General features: G+C 43.7%; 1 protein-coding gene across 1 annotated transcript in view; it reads left to right on the top strand.

The window, feature by feature from the left end:
- LOC147684129 (cytochrome P450 2J4-like) overlaps nucleotides 1-18,625 on the top strand; it is a 63,661-nt gene that overhangs the window by 21,807 nt on the left and 23,229 nt on the right. Inside the window, exon 4 of the mRNA XM_086944514.1 lies at nucleotides 16,196-16,356. Within this exon, the coding sequence (XP_086800640.1) occupies nucleotides 16,196-16,356 (161 nt within the window). The remainder of the gene's footprint in view (nucleotides 1-16,195; nucleotides 16,357-18,625) is intronic.

The raw sequence follows: 18,625 nt of genomic DNA, 5'->3' as shown, positions 1-18,625 counted from the left end.
AGTTAGCTCTACTAACTATAACAGCCGAATTTCTCCGGTGAAATGTCTAACTAACTGTAACGCCCCGGAAACCTATGGTTTTTTCAGTGAATATATATATACACACATATATATACATACATATACATATATATACATACATATACATATACATATACATATACATATATATTACCTACTGGCGGTCGCCCGTAGGTAGTTATAGTTAGGTCCAAGTTTCCATAGCAAGAGCATTTCTTGTTGTGCTTATAACTTTGGCGTTATTTGATGAACCTTCATGACATTTTCAGAGCTAATTCTTTGTTCATGTCAGCTCCTATGTTGAAAGTTTGGGGGTGATTGATCAAGGGGGGCCGAGATTAAAGGGGCCCCAAAACGTGTTTTCTCCATGTTAATTTTAATAGGGAACTTTAGACAAGGCTACAGGTCGAATGGGTAAACGGAATTACCATAAATTTGGCAGGGAGAAGGGTCTTGGTCTAGAAAGCACGCTTTTGTTTATTTGGTGTAAATCTGTTCAGTAGTTTTGGAGAAATATCAACATTTACAGATACCGATATTTGGGAATTCTGCCATCTGCTTGACTGAGGCGTTACAAGCACAAACTTGCTGCTTATTGGTTGCGAGCGCTGCAAGCGGTTGCAACTAGGAAGTGTTGGCCGCCATTTTGTGATTCTGTTGAAGCGAGTACGGGGAAAAAAGGACGAAAATAGTAGGAAATGAGGGTAGGAGCACTGTAACCTCTGTGGGGGAGTGTGCAGCAAAGTAGTCAGTCTTACCGTTCTGAAAGTGCGGTGTTGCTCAGAGTGACATGAAACTGAACTCAGACAAGACGGAAGTCCTCATCCTGGGATCATCGCCCTCTGCATGGGACGACTCCTGGTAGCCCCCTGCCCTGGGCACCACTCCCAAGCCAACGGACCACGCACATAACCTGGGCTTCATCCTGGACTCCTCCCTCTCGATGACCAGACAAGTCAACGCCGTCTTATCTTCGTGCTTCAACACCCTGCGCATGCTCCAAAAGATCTTCCGATGGATCCCCACCGAAACCAGGAAGACGGTCACCCAGGCACTCGTCACCAGCCGACTGGACTACGGAAACACCCTCTACGCCGGAACCACAGCCAAACTTCAGAAAAGACTCCAACGCATCCAGAACGCCTCCGCACGATGCGTCCTGGACTTCCCCCGACACAGCCACATCTCCGGCCACCTGAGAGACCTGCACTGGCTCCCCGTCAGCAAGAGGATCACGTTCAGACTCCTCACCCACGCACACAAGGCTCTCCACGACTTGGGCCCCAAGTACCTCAACAACCGCCTGACCTTCTACACGCCCACCCGCCAGCTACGGTCAACCAGCCTTGCCCTCGCCGCCGTTCCACGCATCCGCAGAGCCACCACCGGAGGAAGATCCTTCTCCTACCTGGCAGCCAAGACATGGAACTCCCTCCCCATCCACCTTCGGCTAACCCAGGACCACCTCTCCTTCAGGAAGCAACTCAAGACCTGGCTTTTCGAGCAGTAACGGACCCCTCTCTCCCAGCGCCTTGAGACCCTTCCGGGTGAGTAGCGCGCTATACAAATGCCTTGATTGATTGATTGATTGACATGGTGCTGAGATGATATGCTGCTACACTCGGGTCTTAAACCGAGAGCCTAAACCGTGAGCTCATTGCTGTAAAGTGATGTGCTCCGGTCTTTTTAGCATATTTGTGCAAGTAGTGTTAGTAGGCGTTTATACCATACAGGGAGTTGGAAGCGAACTACTGATCGCTATTGTGCGTTTATACTATACCGGAACCGGGAAGCGAAGTACTCACGCCTACTGGTGTGAAGATTTGGGGTTCAAACCGAGGTGATTGCTGTAAAGGGATGGGCTCTGGGCACTGTAGTATATGTGTGCAAGTAGTGTTAGTAGGCGTTTATACCATACAGGGAGTGGGAAGCGAACTACTGACTGCTACTGTGTGTTTATACTATACTGGAAGCAGGAAGCGAAGTACTCACGCCTACCGGTGTGAAGACTTGGGGATCAAATCGAGGTGATTGCTGTAAAGTGATGGGCTCTGGGCGCTGTAGGATAGTAGCCGCTATAGTGTAACTGTGTAAGTAGTGTTAGTATGCGTTTATAGTATATAGGAAGTGGGTAGCGAACTACTTTCTCCTTACTGGTATGAAGACTTGGGGATTAAACCATGAACTTAAATCGTGAGCTCATTGCTGTAAAGTGATGCGTTCTCAGGGCTGTAGTATACCTGTGAAAGTAGTATTAGTTTGCGTTTATACAATACAGGTAGTGGGAAGAGAACTACTCACCCGTACCGGTCTCAAGACTTTTGGATGAAAGCATGAGCTCATTCCTGTAAAGTCATGTGCTCTGTGTGGTATTCCAATGTTAGTCATAGTAGAATGTTAGTATGTAATTCTACTAGAATGTAAGTATGTAATGTTAGAATGTAGGGCTGTCATGAGGGGAACCTTGGGGAGTTTGGGCCCAGTGCTGGAGAAGACGGTTGCCTTGTTGTCTGCTCCTGTTGGTGGCTGTTTAAGGTGTCTTGTTTTACTGCAATAAATCTACTTATCGGATCCACTGCTGTCTGCCTCTTCACGACATAAATTTGGCGAAGAGCAGGAGAAGGTAAAAAGAAGGCAGCACTCACCAATATTTCAAAGTTGCTTGCGTTGTGCTGAAGACCCGTTTTCTTCGTGTAGCTGTTTCTACTCATCCCAGGGTCGGCGGCTCATTGAACTATGTCATCCGACCTCTGGTAGGATTTATATTTTTAGATTTTGCACTTTCTCTGCCTCTTCACTACACTCTGGTCGCTGTACTACATGTGTGTCAGTAGTGTTAGTATGCGTTTATACTAACCAATGCATCATGGTCCTGGGGAGCGCGACCTCCCAGGCGCAGCTCATACAATGTCCCGGGGTGTGCATCCGCAGGACATTTATATTTGCTATTAGAGGGCGGGTACATGGCTTCCTCCCTGTGATAGCAAATTCTTGTTTGACTAGTAGAAGCGAGGGGAGGAAAACCTTGTATCCCTTTAATAGAGCGGATCCGGATGGTAAAAATGAACAAAAAGAGAAGCTGGGTCTCACCCGTTCATTTAAATGAGGCCCCTGGTGGGTAATGTTCCGTGGCCAATTCTAATATTATATTGCGGGTTCTCTGTAGGACTGGGGATCTTAATGTCACATGTAAATTAGGCGCAGGAGGGCACAGAGATGTTTCGCAGCCTAGGGGATCGCCACCTTCCCGGGTATTGTTTATTAATTGTTTGGGGGCTTCGAGGCCAACTGAAGTCCGGGGATCGCCACCTTCCAGGGTTTTACTTAAATATACAAGGTGGGCCTCTGCAGTCCCTGAAACCTTGGTGGTCCTAGGCAGTGCCTTATTGGTTCTGTAATCACACAGGCAGTACTAATCGTGTTATAAAGTGATACAGGCATGGAACCCTTGCTGTTGTAGAATTACACAGGCTTCATTTATGTAATAATCTGTTGGTTTATATTTGGTAGGTGCACCGCAAAAAACAAATGTTTTCCATCATAACCTCCTATAAACAGACGATTTTCACAATAAACTACAGACAAGTGTTGTCAGAAAAAGAAGACCTATACACTCACTTATTTATTGGAAAAAAAATAACCTTTATTAAAACAAAACAAATATTTGGAAACACAAGTTTATTAGAACAAATAACAGTATAACATGAAATACGTGTGTGAGACTCCTCCGGAAGCAGCGTACAAAACCTGAAAGACAAAAATGAAACATAAGTATGTGTGCCATGTAGAAGAGTAAAAGAAAGGTAGTCCGAATGAAAGGAAGATAGTGAGAATGGGAGGGAGAGGGAGTGGGTGGAAGGGAGAAGGGGAGGGAGAGTCAAAAGTACAGAGGGAGGAGGAGACAGAGCATCGACCTACTGCACACAGCCCTCAGTGTTTACCTCCCGTCACCCGTTTGTCTAGGACGCTGGGGTCCACGAGAAAGAATGTGGCCCAGCAAGTCCTTAAAATGAAACATATGAATGAGGCCGGAGATTACATGATTAGCTACGGGAACATCACTTTCCTGCACCTGTTCACCCAGGGTGCTGCACCCCAGCACCTTCCCCCGCACTGTGCTCATTTGTATGTCCTGCGCACCCAGACTTCACTGCTCACCTACCACCATCGGTGTGTCCAACGATGTGCTGGTGCAAGCTCCGAGTACGGGGTACTTTTGTAGGGTGGGAGAGCAGGTCTCCAGTCAGGGACGATGTCTTGATACCACGATGGAAGGCATCAGAATTCCCAGGGCATCATTACGGGGTGAGCAACCACTCCGCCCATTTTGGGTCAATTAATTCAGTGTCTGAAAAGGGAGAAATAATTTAATGGGGGAAACGTGTGGAGGTAATGAAGGTTTATTTCAAGCTTAATAGAAAACACCAGTTGAGTGCATCCTTCGTTTTTGAAGTACGATCTACCAACTGTTATTGGTAATCGTGGTTCAAAGAGGAGTTGGAGTACACGAGAATACACAAGGTTAATTATTAATATGTTATACCAATTTTCAAAGGAACAGAGCGTATGCTAGAAGCATAATGTGCGCATGTAATGCAGTGGCGGAAGCCTGTGTGCATGTACACTTAGTAATGAGCTCACTACAGTGCCCTAAAAGCCAAGGCCACATGTCTGTAGGGCACCGCTGCCCACTGGTTGAGGCCTACAGTTCGTGCAGCAGGTCCTTAAAATGAGACAGACATGTGACTGAATGAGGTCAGAGATCACATCATTACACAGGGCAACTTCGCTTGTTCGCACCTGTGCACTCAGGCTGATGCAGCCCACCCCTCCCGCAGCACCGTGCTCTATTGGAGCCGCTGTGCACAAAGGCCCCACTGCTCACCTGCTGTCATTGTTGTTTGTGCAAACACTACGGGTAGCAGTGTTCACAATTCAGTTGCAGTGTGGATTGCAGGATGGTGTACACCTCATAGATCCCTTTCGAAACACGACTGGCAGTAGGGTTCACAATTTAGAGCCAGTGTTGAGTGCCAAGACGGTGTACACCTCATGGATCCCTTGTTTTATTATTGCGCATTGTGATATGCGAGGTGTATGCGGCCATATCACCTGAGGCAGTGTGAAAGAACTGGGACATGTGGCGTTGTCGTTATCCTATTTATACGTATGCAAAGTGGGCTGGGATTGCGTACACCATGCCAGCGTAGGGGTGTGAATAATTGTTCCGGGGATCTGGGCGTTCTTCAGTTCATGCCTGGCCAGGAGGTGTACTTATGTGTGTTTCTTTTGCAGTTTTGATGTCGCAGAATACACAATTTACATTAAGGTAGCATGTACAGGGAGGGCGGCAACTTTCGCTAATGAGATGCTGTTCTAAAACATTGAATGGCCTACATCACGTCGTTGTCAAGCTTGTGGATATGCACAGACAAGCATGTCAATGGTGTGCGGTATTATTGAAAGTGTTGCTATTGCGAAGCGCACACATGTGAATGTGCTCGGATGGTGGGAGGATCAGCAGTGAGCCTAGGTCATACACACTGATAACGCTCATTAGTAGAAGTTATTTAGATATACTTTTGAGACAAAAAAAAGGAGGGATTGGAGTACCCGGCGCGACACCATACGCCTGCGATGTAACACAGGGCCTGGCGACGTGCACTTGTCGCATACGCAACGCGCAGCTGGCGCCACCCCATACATACATGATGTAACACGTGGCTTGGTACTGCGTACCCGTCAGACACCAAAGTAGCAGCTGGGGCAACTTCATGTGTATGTGATGTTATGCGGGACGCGGTGCCACGAACCCGTCGGATACAAAATGAGCATTGTTTACGAGTTTAGCAATATGGTGGATGGGATTTGCGTGTTGATGGAGCTTGGTACACTACCAGTATGGGAGTGCAGTTTTCTCAACAACAAAAAAAAGATACATGTGTTTTTGGGAAGATATAAAATATTACATAATTTTTAAAGTTAAAAAAAAAGAGTATAGTTCTAAAATATTAAAAAATATAATAGAAAAATATAGGTTTTATAAACATTAAATTATGAAATTAACATTTAAAAAACCTTTGAAATTCACTGAAAAAAGCATAGGTTTTACAGACGTTATAGTTAGGAATTAGCATTTAAAAAACCTTAGAAATTCACTAAAAAAACATAGGCTTCAGGGATGTTATAGTTAGTTGAACATTTGCCTCATATAAAACCAGAGAAATTCACCTGTTATAGTTAGTTGAGCTAACTATAACTCGCGCGCCCGCAATGCACTGGTGATGACGTCACATATTACATCACTCATGACATGTTCAGTGACATTACTGATGACATCACTGATGACATCTCAAATGACATCACTGATGACATCATCCACATGAAAATCTGATGCATATACTGATGCCCTAATATAAACTTTGATACACGCACTCTAAAATACAGACTACCTATTTTGAAACCATACACACAAAAATGCCAGATACTACATACCACCCACTATTTCCTGTGTCTATACACACATCCAGTCACTTATACATGCGGTTACTCATCAATACAGAACTGTAATATGCACTCATACACCTATACATACAGTAACACTCTGCCACGCATCCATAGAGTTACTCACACACCTAGTCAGTCATGCAAAGAATCAATCACATACCAATTTACTCATGTATACAGTTATACACACCAACTCCGTTATTTATAAACACACCACATCACTTATTTATGCATATACTAACACATACTTACTGTCTTATACATTCACTAATACAAGCAGACACTCATTTATATACACATTCTTTTCTTCAAATTACTTACTCTCACATATAGTCATTTATATATTCCAACACTCACATATACTACCTTTACACATATGTAGTTACTCACAAATATACCACTGAGACATTCATTCACTCACCAACACATCCATACACACACTAACTCACCCATACTGCCCTTCTCAGATGCACTTTTGAATCCATACAACCACTGAAATATCTATGCACAGAGTTACACACCCTCTCACCCACCCACACGGATACTCAGGCACCCATACAGATACTCAGACAACAAATCAATAACCCATATAGACACTCAAGTAGCTACTCACCAACCCATGCAGCCGCTTACACACCAACTAAGAGACTAATACAGACTTTCACACAGTTTAGTCACTAACCCATGCATTCAGTAAGACACGTTTAATCACTCACTTATACAGTCAGTCACGCACCTACTAACTAATTTATTCAGGCACTTGTAAATCCACTCATTCTTCAATGCACCTTGGCATAGATATAGCTGAAAAATATTTAAACTCTACAGAAATACACATTCACTGGATGATGTCATCAGTGATGTCATTTGAGATGTCATCAGTGATATCACTGACCATGTCATGAGTGATGTAATATGTGACGTCATCACCAGTGCATTGGGGGCGCGCGAGGTATAGTTAGTTCAACTAACTATAACAGGCGAATTTCTCTGGTTTCATATGAGTCAAATTTTCAACTAACTATAACGTCCCTGAAACCTATGGTTTTTTTTGTGAATTTCTAAGGTTTTTTAAATGCTAATTCCTAACTATGACGTTTGTAAAACCTATGTTTTTTTCAGTGAATATATATATATATATATATATATATATATATATATATATATATATATATATATATATATATATATATATATATATATATATATATATATATATATATATATATATATATATATATATATATATATATATATATATATATATATATGTGCAGCTCCAACAACTTAATTTTCTTAAAGCAAAGGCAGACAACATCTAAGCATTTTGGCTTGAACCTTGTTCACAATGCTGCTGTGGTCACAAGTTAAGTAATAAAGAAAGTTACACGCATCATGGTCATAGAAAGCGGCATATTCTATGCAATCAGTCTTAGAGTAAAATAGTTGCCCATTTTAGAACATGTTTACAATGCATGTCTATAAACAAAAATTAAGGCTATTACACATGGAATGGTTGTTCAGTACAAATCCTATCATAAATAAACAAGCAGAATTGAAATGCAATTAAGTAAATTCAGCCCCATTGGGCATGGGTCACAATATATGAATCAGGAACATCTTGTCCTGCATATTTGCCTGACAAAAGTGAAAAACATAAAAAAAGACTTGTAAACGTATCACCAAAGCTACAAACAGAGATTATAGTTGAAATTCAGCCATGCATATGCCAAGGACATCCCCTTCGGAATATTAGGTACACGACTGTTGACGCCAGGAGACAAAGATTTTTATGACAAAAGTAAATTTTGACCATAGTTGTAGATTAGGTGATTTAAGGTAGCACGTGCACAACACTGTCATGTGTATACCAAAAAGAAATGTAATAACCAACTCCGTTATTTATACACACACCACATTACTTACACACCTAGTCAGTCATGCAAAGAATAAATCACATACCAATTTACTCATGTATACAGTTATACACACCAACTCCTCTATTTATAAACACACCACATCACTTATTTATGCATATACTAACACATACTTACTGTCTTATACAATCACTAATACAAGCAAACACTCATTTATTCACACACTCTTCAAATAACTTACTCTCACATATAGTCATTTATATATTCCAACACTCACACATACTGCCTTTAAACATATGTAGTTACTCACATGTATACCACTGAGACATTCATTCAATCACCAACACACCCATACACACACTAACTCACCCATACAGCCCTTCCCAGATGCACTTTTGAATCCATAGAACCAGTGAAACATCTATGCACAGAGTTACATACCCTCTTACCCACCCACACGGACACTCAGGCACCCATATAGATTCTCAGACAACAAATCAATAACCCATATAGACACTCATTTTTGTGACAAAAGTAAATTTTGAAAATAGCTGTAGATTAGTTGATTTAAGGTAGCACGTGCACAACACTGTCACGTGTATACCAAAAAGAAATGTAATAACCAACTCCGTTATTTATACACACACCACATTACTTATGACACGTGTATACCAAAAAGAAATGTAATAACAAAAAATAATAATAAAAATAATAAAATAAAAGTAAAAAATGATAGTTGAAAATAGGGAATTAGGGGCCTGATGTCGGTAAATCTGATTTACCGACTCTAGAATACCGAATTTTACCGATTCGGTATTCTAGATTCGGTAAATCAGATGTAGGTAAAAAATCGGTAATTTTTACAGAATCTGTATAATTCGGTAATTACCGAATCAGTAAAATTACCGATTTTGCAAGGGGGACAGGGTGTCACTTTGACACCCTGTTGCACCCCTGATTCAGGCTTGTGTGCCATGTGACACACATACATGCCCTTAGGGTATTTCTGTGTGCCACATGGCACAGGTGTACATGCACAGATGTGCATGTACACAGGTATTTGTTATTTACCACCAAATAGTATTTGGTGGTAAATAACGAAACGGTAAGGGCCTGTGGCACTGTTTAAAGTGCCACCTACATATGTATTTACCGATTCAGTAAATTTACCGATTCAGTATTTTACAGAATCGGTAAATTTACCGAATCGGTAAATATACTGATTCTGTAACTATAAGGCCCCATACATGTCAAATAGCAAATACCGGTCGGTAACGGCCGAAATCGGCTGTTACCGACCGGTATTTGCCGTCCTACATCTGGCCCTAGATATATTAGCTCTTTAGACAGTATCTTTGGGTAATCAATCTCTATAACCTACAACAAAAATAAAAAGACATAGATTATTAAAATACTTTATAGGCATATAACTGCAATGCACAGATCATCAACAAGCAGAGTCCAAATGAAGAACACAGAGAAATAAGGACTTTAAGTTTGTAATCATTCTGTAAGAGAGAGACATCTAATAGGCACCTCTTTATAAAAAATTATATATATATATATATATATATATATATATATATATATATACTCATCGATGTTCATGCCTACTGGTTTATTTGTACCCATTCTCAAAATGTATCTGCAATCGAGTTGTCTCAGGGCTTTCTCTCTATCCCCCCTCTCAAGGTTTTGACAACCGAGTCTCAGATACAATATGTCAATTTGGAGGGGTCCCTATTGTTGTGTTCCATGAAATTTTGAGCTACTGGGTATGTTGTGTCTGCATTCTTAATTGCACGCAAATGTTGTAAGACCCACTTATGGGCCTCTAGGTTGGTGATCTCGACATATCTTTAGGGCATGGACATTCCAATAAATATACCACATGTTCAGACTTTTGAAATTTTTAAGTGCTCTCCAAACAAGTTGTTACCTCTGTTACATTCTTGCCATGCTGACAGGCCTTACATTTTGGAAATTTCTTGAACCCTTCAATAGGTGTAACTAAGCCACTGTTGCTGTGTGACAGTGTAGGTGTTAACTAATGTATTCCCTATTGTTTGTGAACGTCGGTCTGTCAAATCGGGTTTATGAGGCATATCTTTACCTGTGGTTGATCTTGCTTGACCAGATGCCAGTGCCTATTTAGAGCATTCCTCAATTCCTTATATTGTGGATTATATGTGGTGATAAACCAAATTACAAGCTGCACCTTCCCTTCTTCTTCTGATTTTTTTAAATTGAAGATCTGTCCTTCTCACTTTACTGGCTTTAAGTTTGGCATGTGCTAAAACATGACTTTGATATCCTCTATCTGTTAGTCTAGCACAAATTTCTCTTTCAGCTTACTCATATTCCCTGTTGGAGTCTTAAATTCTTTTGGCCCTTAATTGCTCGCCATAAGGGATGCTATTCTTGAGTGGTTGTGGGTGTGAACTGTTTGTATGCAGTGTTGTGTTACCTACTATTGGTGTGTAGTGAATGGAAGTGCAGAGACTTTGTTCCTTAATTGTTACTTTCACATCTAAAAATTCAATTTTGGTATCACTGATTCTGCTTGTGAATAGTAGATTCAAATTGTAAGAACTGATGCAATCGACAAACTCTGTCACAGAGGCTAAATTACCCTTCCAAAGAATAAAAAGGTCATCAATATACCGTAACCATGTCACTATGAGCGACAACCACTTGTCCATTTCTGGCCCATGGAGTACCTGCTCCTCCCACCAGCCCATACGCAGGTGCCCAGGAGCATATATATATAGCTGATTCTTTTTTTAATTTTTTTTTTTAAGTTTTAAAGAATTTATTGCATTCTTAAGGCGATACGCAGCTGTAGTGTGCCTACAACCCTGAGGCCGGCAGCAGAAAAAAGAAAGAAGATCATGAATGTATCCGGTACACAGCTGAATGGCCTACAACCCGGGGGTCCGGCAGCAAATTTAATTTGACAATATAATGTACTGGTGGAAAATAGTATCAGTGCCTTTTACATTCATCAAAAAATTGTATGGATAACACCAAGATAACATTTTGCATCATATTTCCCGATAGTGAAAAACTTTTTCCCTGAACCCCCCCCCCCCAAACTTTGCTCTGCCTTCAACTGCCCAAAATGTGACATAAGTTCTAACTCAGTTCGACTGAGTGTGTTTGATGTATGTGTCATATTTATATCCTATATAACTTTCTGTGCAGTACGATTACAACAGGCAGCCAGTGAACACTGGCTAGCATTAACCACCGACAACCCATGCTACATTGCTCCTCTCAGCACGCACAAGGATTAACCTGTTTCTGACTGGCAATGGTCTGCATCCCCCGTCTGCAACCACGTTACATAGGGTTCCCATATTTCATCTGGGCAAGATCTTGTTGGCATCTGTTCCCAATATCGTGTCAGTTGGTCCTTGCAGTAGGTGACTGAGTGCAGCCAACCTTTCACCGTGGGAAGATTAGCTTTTTTCCAATGTAGCGCCACCTGCCGCTTAGCCAATAGAAATAGCATAGAAGCCAGCCTGCAATTCGGCTTTGGAAGCTTATGCACACGACTCAACAGTACAACCAGCGGTGTGAGTTCTATTTGTGTGCCTAGAACGTCTCCAACGTGCCTTCCCACTTCCATCCAGTATTGAGCTATCGGGTTACAGGACCATGCCAAGTGTAGGAATGTAGCGTCTTGATGCCTACATCTCCAGCAGCACGTGTCTGCCAAGAGGCCCTTTCGGTGCAATTGCACAGGTGTGCGATACACTCTATGCAAGAAATTAAAATGTATTAACCGTAGTCGGTAATTCGGTGATAGGTATTCTAGCTGTGAGCGGCAATACAACCACGTTTTCTCCGAGATGGTCAGTCCAGTATCAGTTTCCCACTCCGCCCTCGAGGTGTAGTGTGCTATGGGGGATGATTTTTGCATTTCATTGTATATGCGCGTAATCAGGTTCTTAGGAGATGGGTTAGATAGGACATTTTCCAATGCTGGGAGGGATTGCGGTTCCTGGGGGAAAAGTTACATATCGCGTTCTGCAGGCAGCACGTAGCTGATAAAATAATAAGGTGTCTGAAGCTGTAGGAGTCCGTTCTTTGCACATAGTTTGCAATGCTAGAAAGGTGGCTTCCGGAAACAAGTCTCCACCTGTCACCAGTCCGTGTGCTACCGCCCACTTAGTGGTTACCTTATCTGTGAGCGGAGACAACAGCGGATTTCCACCCAGCGGCATGGATGGAGCATAAAGTTCTTTCATTCCTGCTTGTTTCGCTATTTTTTTACCACGCCCATCTGGTAGCCTCAACCGTGTCTATTTCTTGCTGCAGTCGCTTAATATATAATGCTGATTCAAATGTTATTTTCTTCAATACATAAAAGGCATTCTGGACATTCATCTTGTAGGAAGGTGGAGTATTATGTGGTGTTGCTGGTTAGGCTTCACCATGCAATACTCTCACAAAATCCAAAGATGGCCCTTGAATTCACAATAATAAATCCTTAGCTCAGTTCTGGTAAAGAGCAGTCAGGATTTACTAGTGGCAAAGAGCAGTCAGGATTTACTAGAGGAACATGTGTTAAGCATTTCAGAGTACCAATATGGACGATCAATAATTAACAAGACTCGAAAGAAATCCAAAACAAACTTATAAAAATAAAACAGATTTGATCTTAATTTAGACCCCAAAGCAAACTGAATGAGATACATACAACTAAATTTTAGAAGAAATGTAAAATCAGTGCAACATAATACAGTGAAACTTTATCATTAGAGTCAATGGTGAAAACCACTATTGACAAGCAGTCAGTTGCAAGTCCAGTTGTGTGAGTTGCGAGGAGGGTAAAGGTGATGAGGGTTCCAGGACCAAGTCATGACAGTCAGCTCAATTTTACCTTGCTCGAGTAGCCTGGGTGAAGAGTTGCCCTGGCAGTCCCTGGTGCTGAAGTTGGAGCCACATGACTGCTGTTTTTTTACAGCTTACACAGTGCTGGAGGGGGACAGAGTGCAAAATGTTGACAAAGAAGCCAATGTTGACGTTGAAAGAAGGTCTTGCGGTGCTGCCTTGGAGTGAAGCGTCAAGTAAAGGTGGTGGCTGTCGGATTGACAACCACTAAGTATTGGCAGCGGTAAGCCCAGTAGAAAGCTAATTTGACGTCCAGAGGTCTGGGGGATCATGGTAGCTACCTGCAAATTGGTGGAGGGCATGGACTTTAATTCCCATAATGTACTGGACCATCTTCTTCTGGGCGATCCCTCGGAGGACCTGATTCTTTGCTTCCGGTATGTTGTTTTTACTTGCGGTTGCAGGGGACTGGTGCTACTGGTCCAAGGGAGTCTGACATTGCTTCTGGCTCTCACAGGGATCCCTCTGTCTAGGGAACTGATCTTTAGCCAATGACGTGCCTCGATCTTGCAGTTCCACAAGTGTTGCCACAAGTGTAGTGTCCCTATTTTAGTTTGTGCAAATCCTATTGCCACAGACTCAGTCTCCTCTTTGTCCGTTTTGATGCATGTTGGATCAGAGCAGAGGTTCTGGTGTCAGGGGTAGTCTTAAGATCATAGATTTAGGGGCATTAGAGGTGTGGGTGCAAGTGGCCATTGGGCTACTAGCCCCAATGGCTAATCCGCCCCTGAAGTGACCAGATCCAGGGGTCTAGGTCATCTTTTCTACACTAACACCACTATTTCATCACTTTTAAAAATGGCAAAAGTCTTCCGCAACTGTATAGACCAGGTACCCCACACTAGAGGTGAAGCTTGCCTTCTGGAACCAGGTACCCCACCCTAGAGGTGTAGCTTGCCTTCTGGATGTGTACACATTCTGATTATCTAATTTTCCCGCCTCCCCCAGTGCAAATGTACCTGTGGACAGGTGGAAGGCTGCTTTCACCTTTGGAAGTTAGCTTGGATGCATATCACAGTCGGTGTAGCCTTTGAGGCTCACCACCTTGATGTTCCACTTCACTTGCCAGCCTGCTAGAGAGGGAGATGTGACCTCCTGGCAGGGGGTTAGATTCCAGTCCTGGCTGAAGCTAGCGCCGGCTGGCACCCAACTAACAGGAAAGGCTGGGTCAACCGTGTGGGCAAACTCCAAGGCAGCCACCTTAGTGCATGCCACATCATCCTCAACACAAGAATAGTGGTAGGGGTGAGGAGGCATGTTGTTTGATACAAAACATGACATATATAAAGCAGTACAGTAATGAAGCTGCCAACCTTGGGTTTGCCGGTGTGCCAGCCCATGTAATCCTAAGGACCGCCTATCACTTATAGTATCCTTTAATAGTAAAGGCCACTCTAGGGACACATAAGCTTGCACTTACATGTCCACACCTTTATCATATTATACCCGGCCTCCTGGTCTTTAGGAGGCTTTCCTTAGAGGAGACTGGTATATATTAAAAATAGTGCAATTGACGTTGCCACACATGTTGAGGGCTAAGTTGAGTTCAAGCAGTCTGGACTGCTCCTGCAGTCTGCATTGGCAGGCATGTTGTGATGAGTTTACTTGGTTCAATCAGGGTAGCACAAACAGTGTTGAAGCCCTGGTGCCCCTTTTAAAACTCATGCCCTTGGTACCACTGATACCATATATTAGGGGCTTATAAGCAGGTTACAGTTTTATGCCATCTGAGATTACCAATTGACAAATATCTGTTTTGGGGAAAGAGTTGTGGTACTGGGGCCTGGTCAGCAGGCTCCAGGGCACTGTCAGAGTCGAAAACAAGTATCTAGTAGTCAAACTGGGGCAAAAAGTAGGAGGCATCTGTAAATATGCCTCCTATCGTCCTCTTATTGGGCGCTAACAAAGCTGAGATATCCAGATTCCAACGGATCCAGAACTCAGCGGCCAGGGCAATTGTAGGCCTGCCCAGAAGATGCTCGGCCAGAGCCACCATAAAGAGGCTCCATTGGCTGCCCATGGAAGCTCGCATTCAGTTTAAGGCTCTTACCATCGCCTTTAAAATCCTTAGAACTGATGGCCCTGAACTTCTCCGATCGCTGCTAACACCTTATACCCCCCAACGCAATCTTCGCTCCACGGGTCAACACCTTGTAGTGGTCCCCCGCACGAAGTTCTGTCATATCGGAGGTCGCTCCTTCAGATTAAGGGGAGCAAAATTATGGAACTCCTTGCCCCTCCACATCCGTGGCCTTACCAATCTGTCCGCCTTTCGCAAAGCAGTAAAAACGCACCTCTTTTCTCTTCTGTAGTCCCGTCCCCCCCCCCCCCCCCCCCCCCCCCCCCCCCTCCTCAGCGGTTATGCTTGGTTCTTAGCGCCGGGACGCCCCCTTGCTGGGGCAGCTGTCGCGCTCAACAAAACTGATAACATAACATAACATAACAATACACATGTTTTCTTACAATCTTTATTTCAGCTGCATCCGATATGTAATGAATGTAAACGCTAGCCTCACTCTATATCCTATAGGACCGACCTTGACTGATCAAAGCGAGCTACCACCAAAGTCAAGGAGGCTTGGGAAACAAACTTTTCATTGCAAAAATAGTAATCAGTGTCTTGGTGAGTGCTGAACACTTGGAATCTCACAACCCATTAGTAGGATGTCCTCGCACATGAGAGAACATGAGAATAACGCTGATAGCTAAATATTGGAAAAAAAGTAGAGGGGTTGAATTCTTGAAATAACCTCTTAAATTACTCTGAAAAGCATTCCTGTCCAGTGTTGCTTTCCTCAGTTTGTCGGGTATGATCAGCCGTGGGCCCCACAGCTCTCTGGTTTACGATAACTTATTTGAGTGAGTTATGTCGCTTCTTTTTGTTGCTGCAGGGAAAAGCCTGGATCCGTCTTCGCCGGTCGTCCATTCTGTCACTAATGTGATCTCTGCTGTGGTTTTTGGACACCGCTTCTCCAGAGACGATAAAGAATTCCATCAGCTCATTGAAGCAAATGATGTCATTGTCAGCAAACTAGTCAGCTCGTGGAGCAGGGTGAGTGTTAAGATGACTTCATATTGTAAGTGAGTGGTTAATCAGAGGGAGCAACTTGTGCACGGAAACTTGAATGAAACTTGTGAAAGAAAAGCTGAGGAATAAGCTTTCTGTTACAGACTGAGAGAGAAAATTAGGAAAAAGATTAATACCCACATAGAGAGAAACTGATTCAATGAAATGAGGAAGTAGTTAAAGGAGAAAGAGCACTTAAAAAGGAAAGGAAGAAGGAAAGGAAAGTACAACAGGAATGGAAAATGGAGAGGAGCGAGTAAGAAAAAAACAGAGAGAAAGTATGCTAAAACACGAAAGCACAAATGTATAGTAAAAACTGCAACAGAAGACGATAGAACATTATTATTATTATTATTATTAATAAATTTTGTAGAGCACATAGCTACCCAAATAGGGTATACCAGCACTAATATTAATATTACATGTGTGTTGCTCGGATATGAATTTACCTTGAAAAATTGAAAAGACAAGGGGAGTTTGGCAGAACAGGAACAGGTAGGTTTAATTAAATGCAGAGCATCTGGAAGAGCATCAAAAGAGTTGTGACTGACCACAGTCTCAAAGTACTTACACATTCCTGTGAAGCATGTAGATCCAGGCCTAGTGTCATGAACCATAAATACAACCATCTGATAAGGGGGTGCACAGGTGGTTCTCAACCTCATGGATAGATAGAGTGGGCCCGTGGGTATCTGTCCAGATAGCCATCATAGGGAGCCTTGATCACTGCATGTGTTGTGCAGGCTGTTTTCTGATTGGCTGAGTGTTCCTAACTACAAGTGGCATCTGACTTTGTGGTATTTTGGGAAAGCACGCTTTAGGCCAAACATGTTTTATTGGGGTCAATCTCATTGGACCTGTTTGTAGTGTTACTGCCTATCTGTGGGATTAATCAGGGTTTATCCTGTTTGCGCATTTGTCTTCGGGTTAAGGGTAGCCCCAACTGTGACCTATCAATCGTAAGGCGTTGGTTTGGCTCACAGCACCTGTCTGATGACATATTCTGACTTGGGGTTGATGGGTGGGGTAAATTAGACAGCAATTATATGAGTTACTTATTACATGCACATATAACATGGAGGTCATTAATATTATATTTACCGACATTCTCATTATTATGCGTACATTTTTCATAGCATACATTGACATGGTTTTTACTGATACTGACATTGCCATTCATGCATATATCATGGCGTACATTGACATTGCATTCAGTGAGATTAACATGTGTAAGGCCAAAATAAAGGCCAATGGCAATGATAGATAAAATAACAGAGAGGGAACACACCACCGAAGACAGAGAAGATAGAAAGATAAAAAATAAAAATAGAAGTTAGATGAGAAAGTGGGATCAAATATACGTTTAAAGAGAAAGAGAGGGGGGCGTGGCCAAGATGGCGGCCTGATCGGATGCAGGTCTCGGTGGCTCCCTGCCCCGATCTCCCTGAAAGCCCCTTAAATAGAATTCTTACCCCCCAGACGGTCACATATTCCGGTGGTGGGGTACTGGAGGGCGGCCGCTGATCCCTGGGAGTGGTTTCCGGATCGACGTCGTCCCCGGAGTCAGTATACAAGCGAGGTGTTGTCTGGCCGCGATCTCTGTAATGGCGGCCGCCCGGACGCGGTGACTGACTGTGTGCCCACATCTTGTTAGCCCCGGCTGGTTGAGGAGCCAGATTGCCACCGGTGACGACTTCGGGGGGGGCCCTGCTATTCACTGGCCCGAGAGTGGAGCAGGAGAGGAGCTCCGACTGACACCGCAGCTGCCCGACCGGTGGAGAGAAGGAGGACCGGCGGTGGGTCACGAAAATCGAGGTCCTGGTCTTAGGCCTCACCGAGGCGGGTAGTCGGAGCCTGCACTGCGGACTGGTCTGGAGGTAAGGGCTGACCTGTCTACACAGCGACCTCCAGGGAAGCCCAGCGGTTGGTGGCCCGGATCCCAGAAGGAGGCGGAGAAGCGCAGGCTGCTGCTGCGGCCTGCTTGCAAGACCGGAGGGAAGCGAGCCGGGAATGGCGAAAATCGAGGCCCTGGTCTTAGGCCTAGCAGGAGGGTGCGGCCGACGCCCCCACCGCGGCGTGGCCGGGCCGATTCTAGGAGCGGGAGGTAAGGCCCGGTGAGCACCTTCCGACCCGAAGTGCCCTGGCGAGATCAGAAAGGCCTGCCAGAGATTGGGAGGCCGGGGACCCCAGTATCGCACCAGACCGACTGCCGGAGGAGGAGAAACGGAGTCGCAGCACCTGACACACTCCCAGA

The sequence above is a fragment of the Lissotriton vulgaris genome, chromosome 11, assembly GCF_964263255.1.
Source record: "Lissotriton vulgaris chromosome 11, aLisVul1.2, whole genome shotgun sequence".
In the NCBI taxonomy this organism is placed as follows: Eukaryota; Metazoa; Chordata; class Amphibia; order Caudata; family Salamandridae; genus Lissotriton; species Lissotriton vulgaris.
The sequence above is the reverse complement of the archived record's forward strand: the minus strand, read 5'-3'. Positions and strand labels throughout refer to the sequence as shown.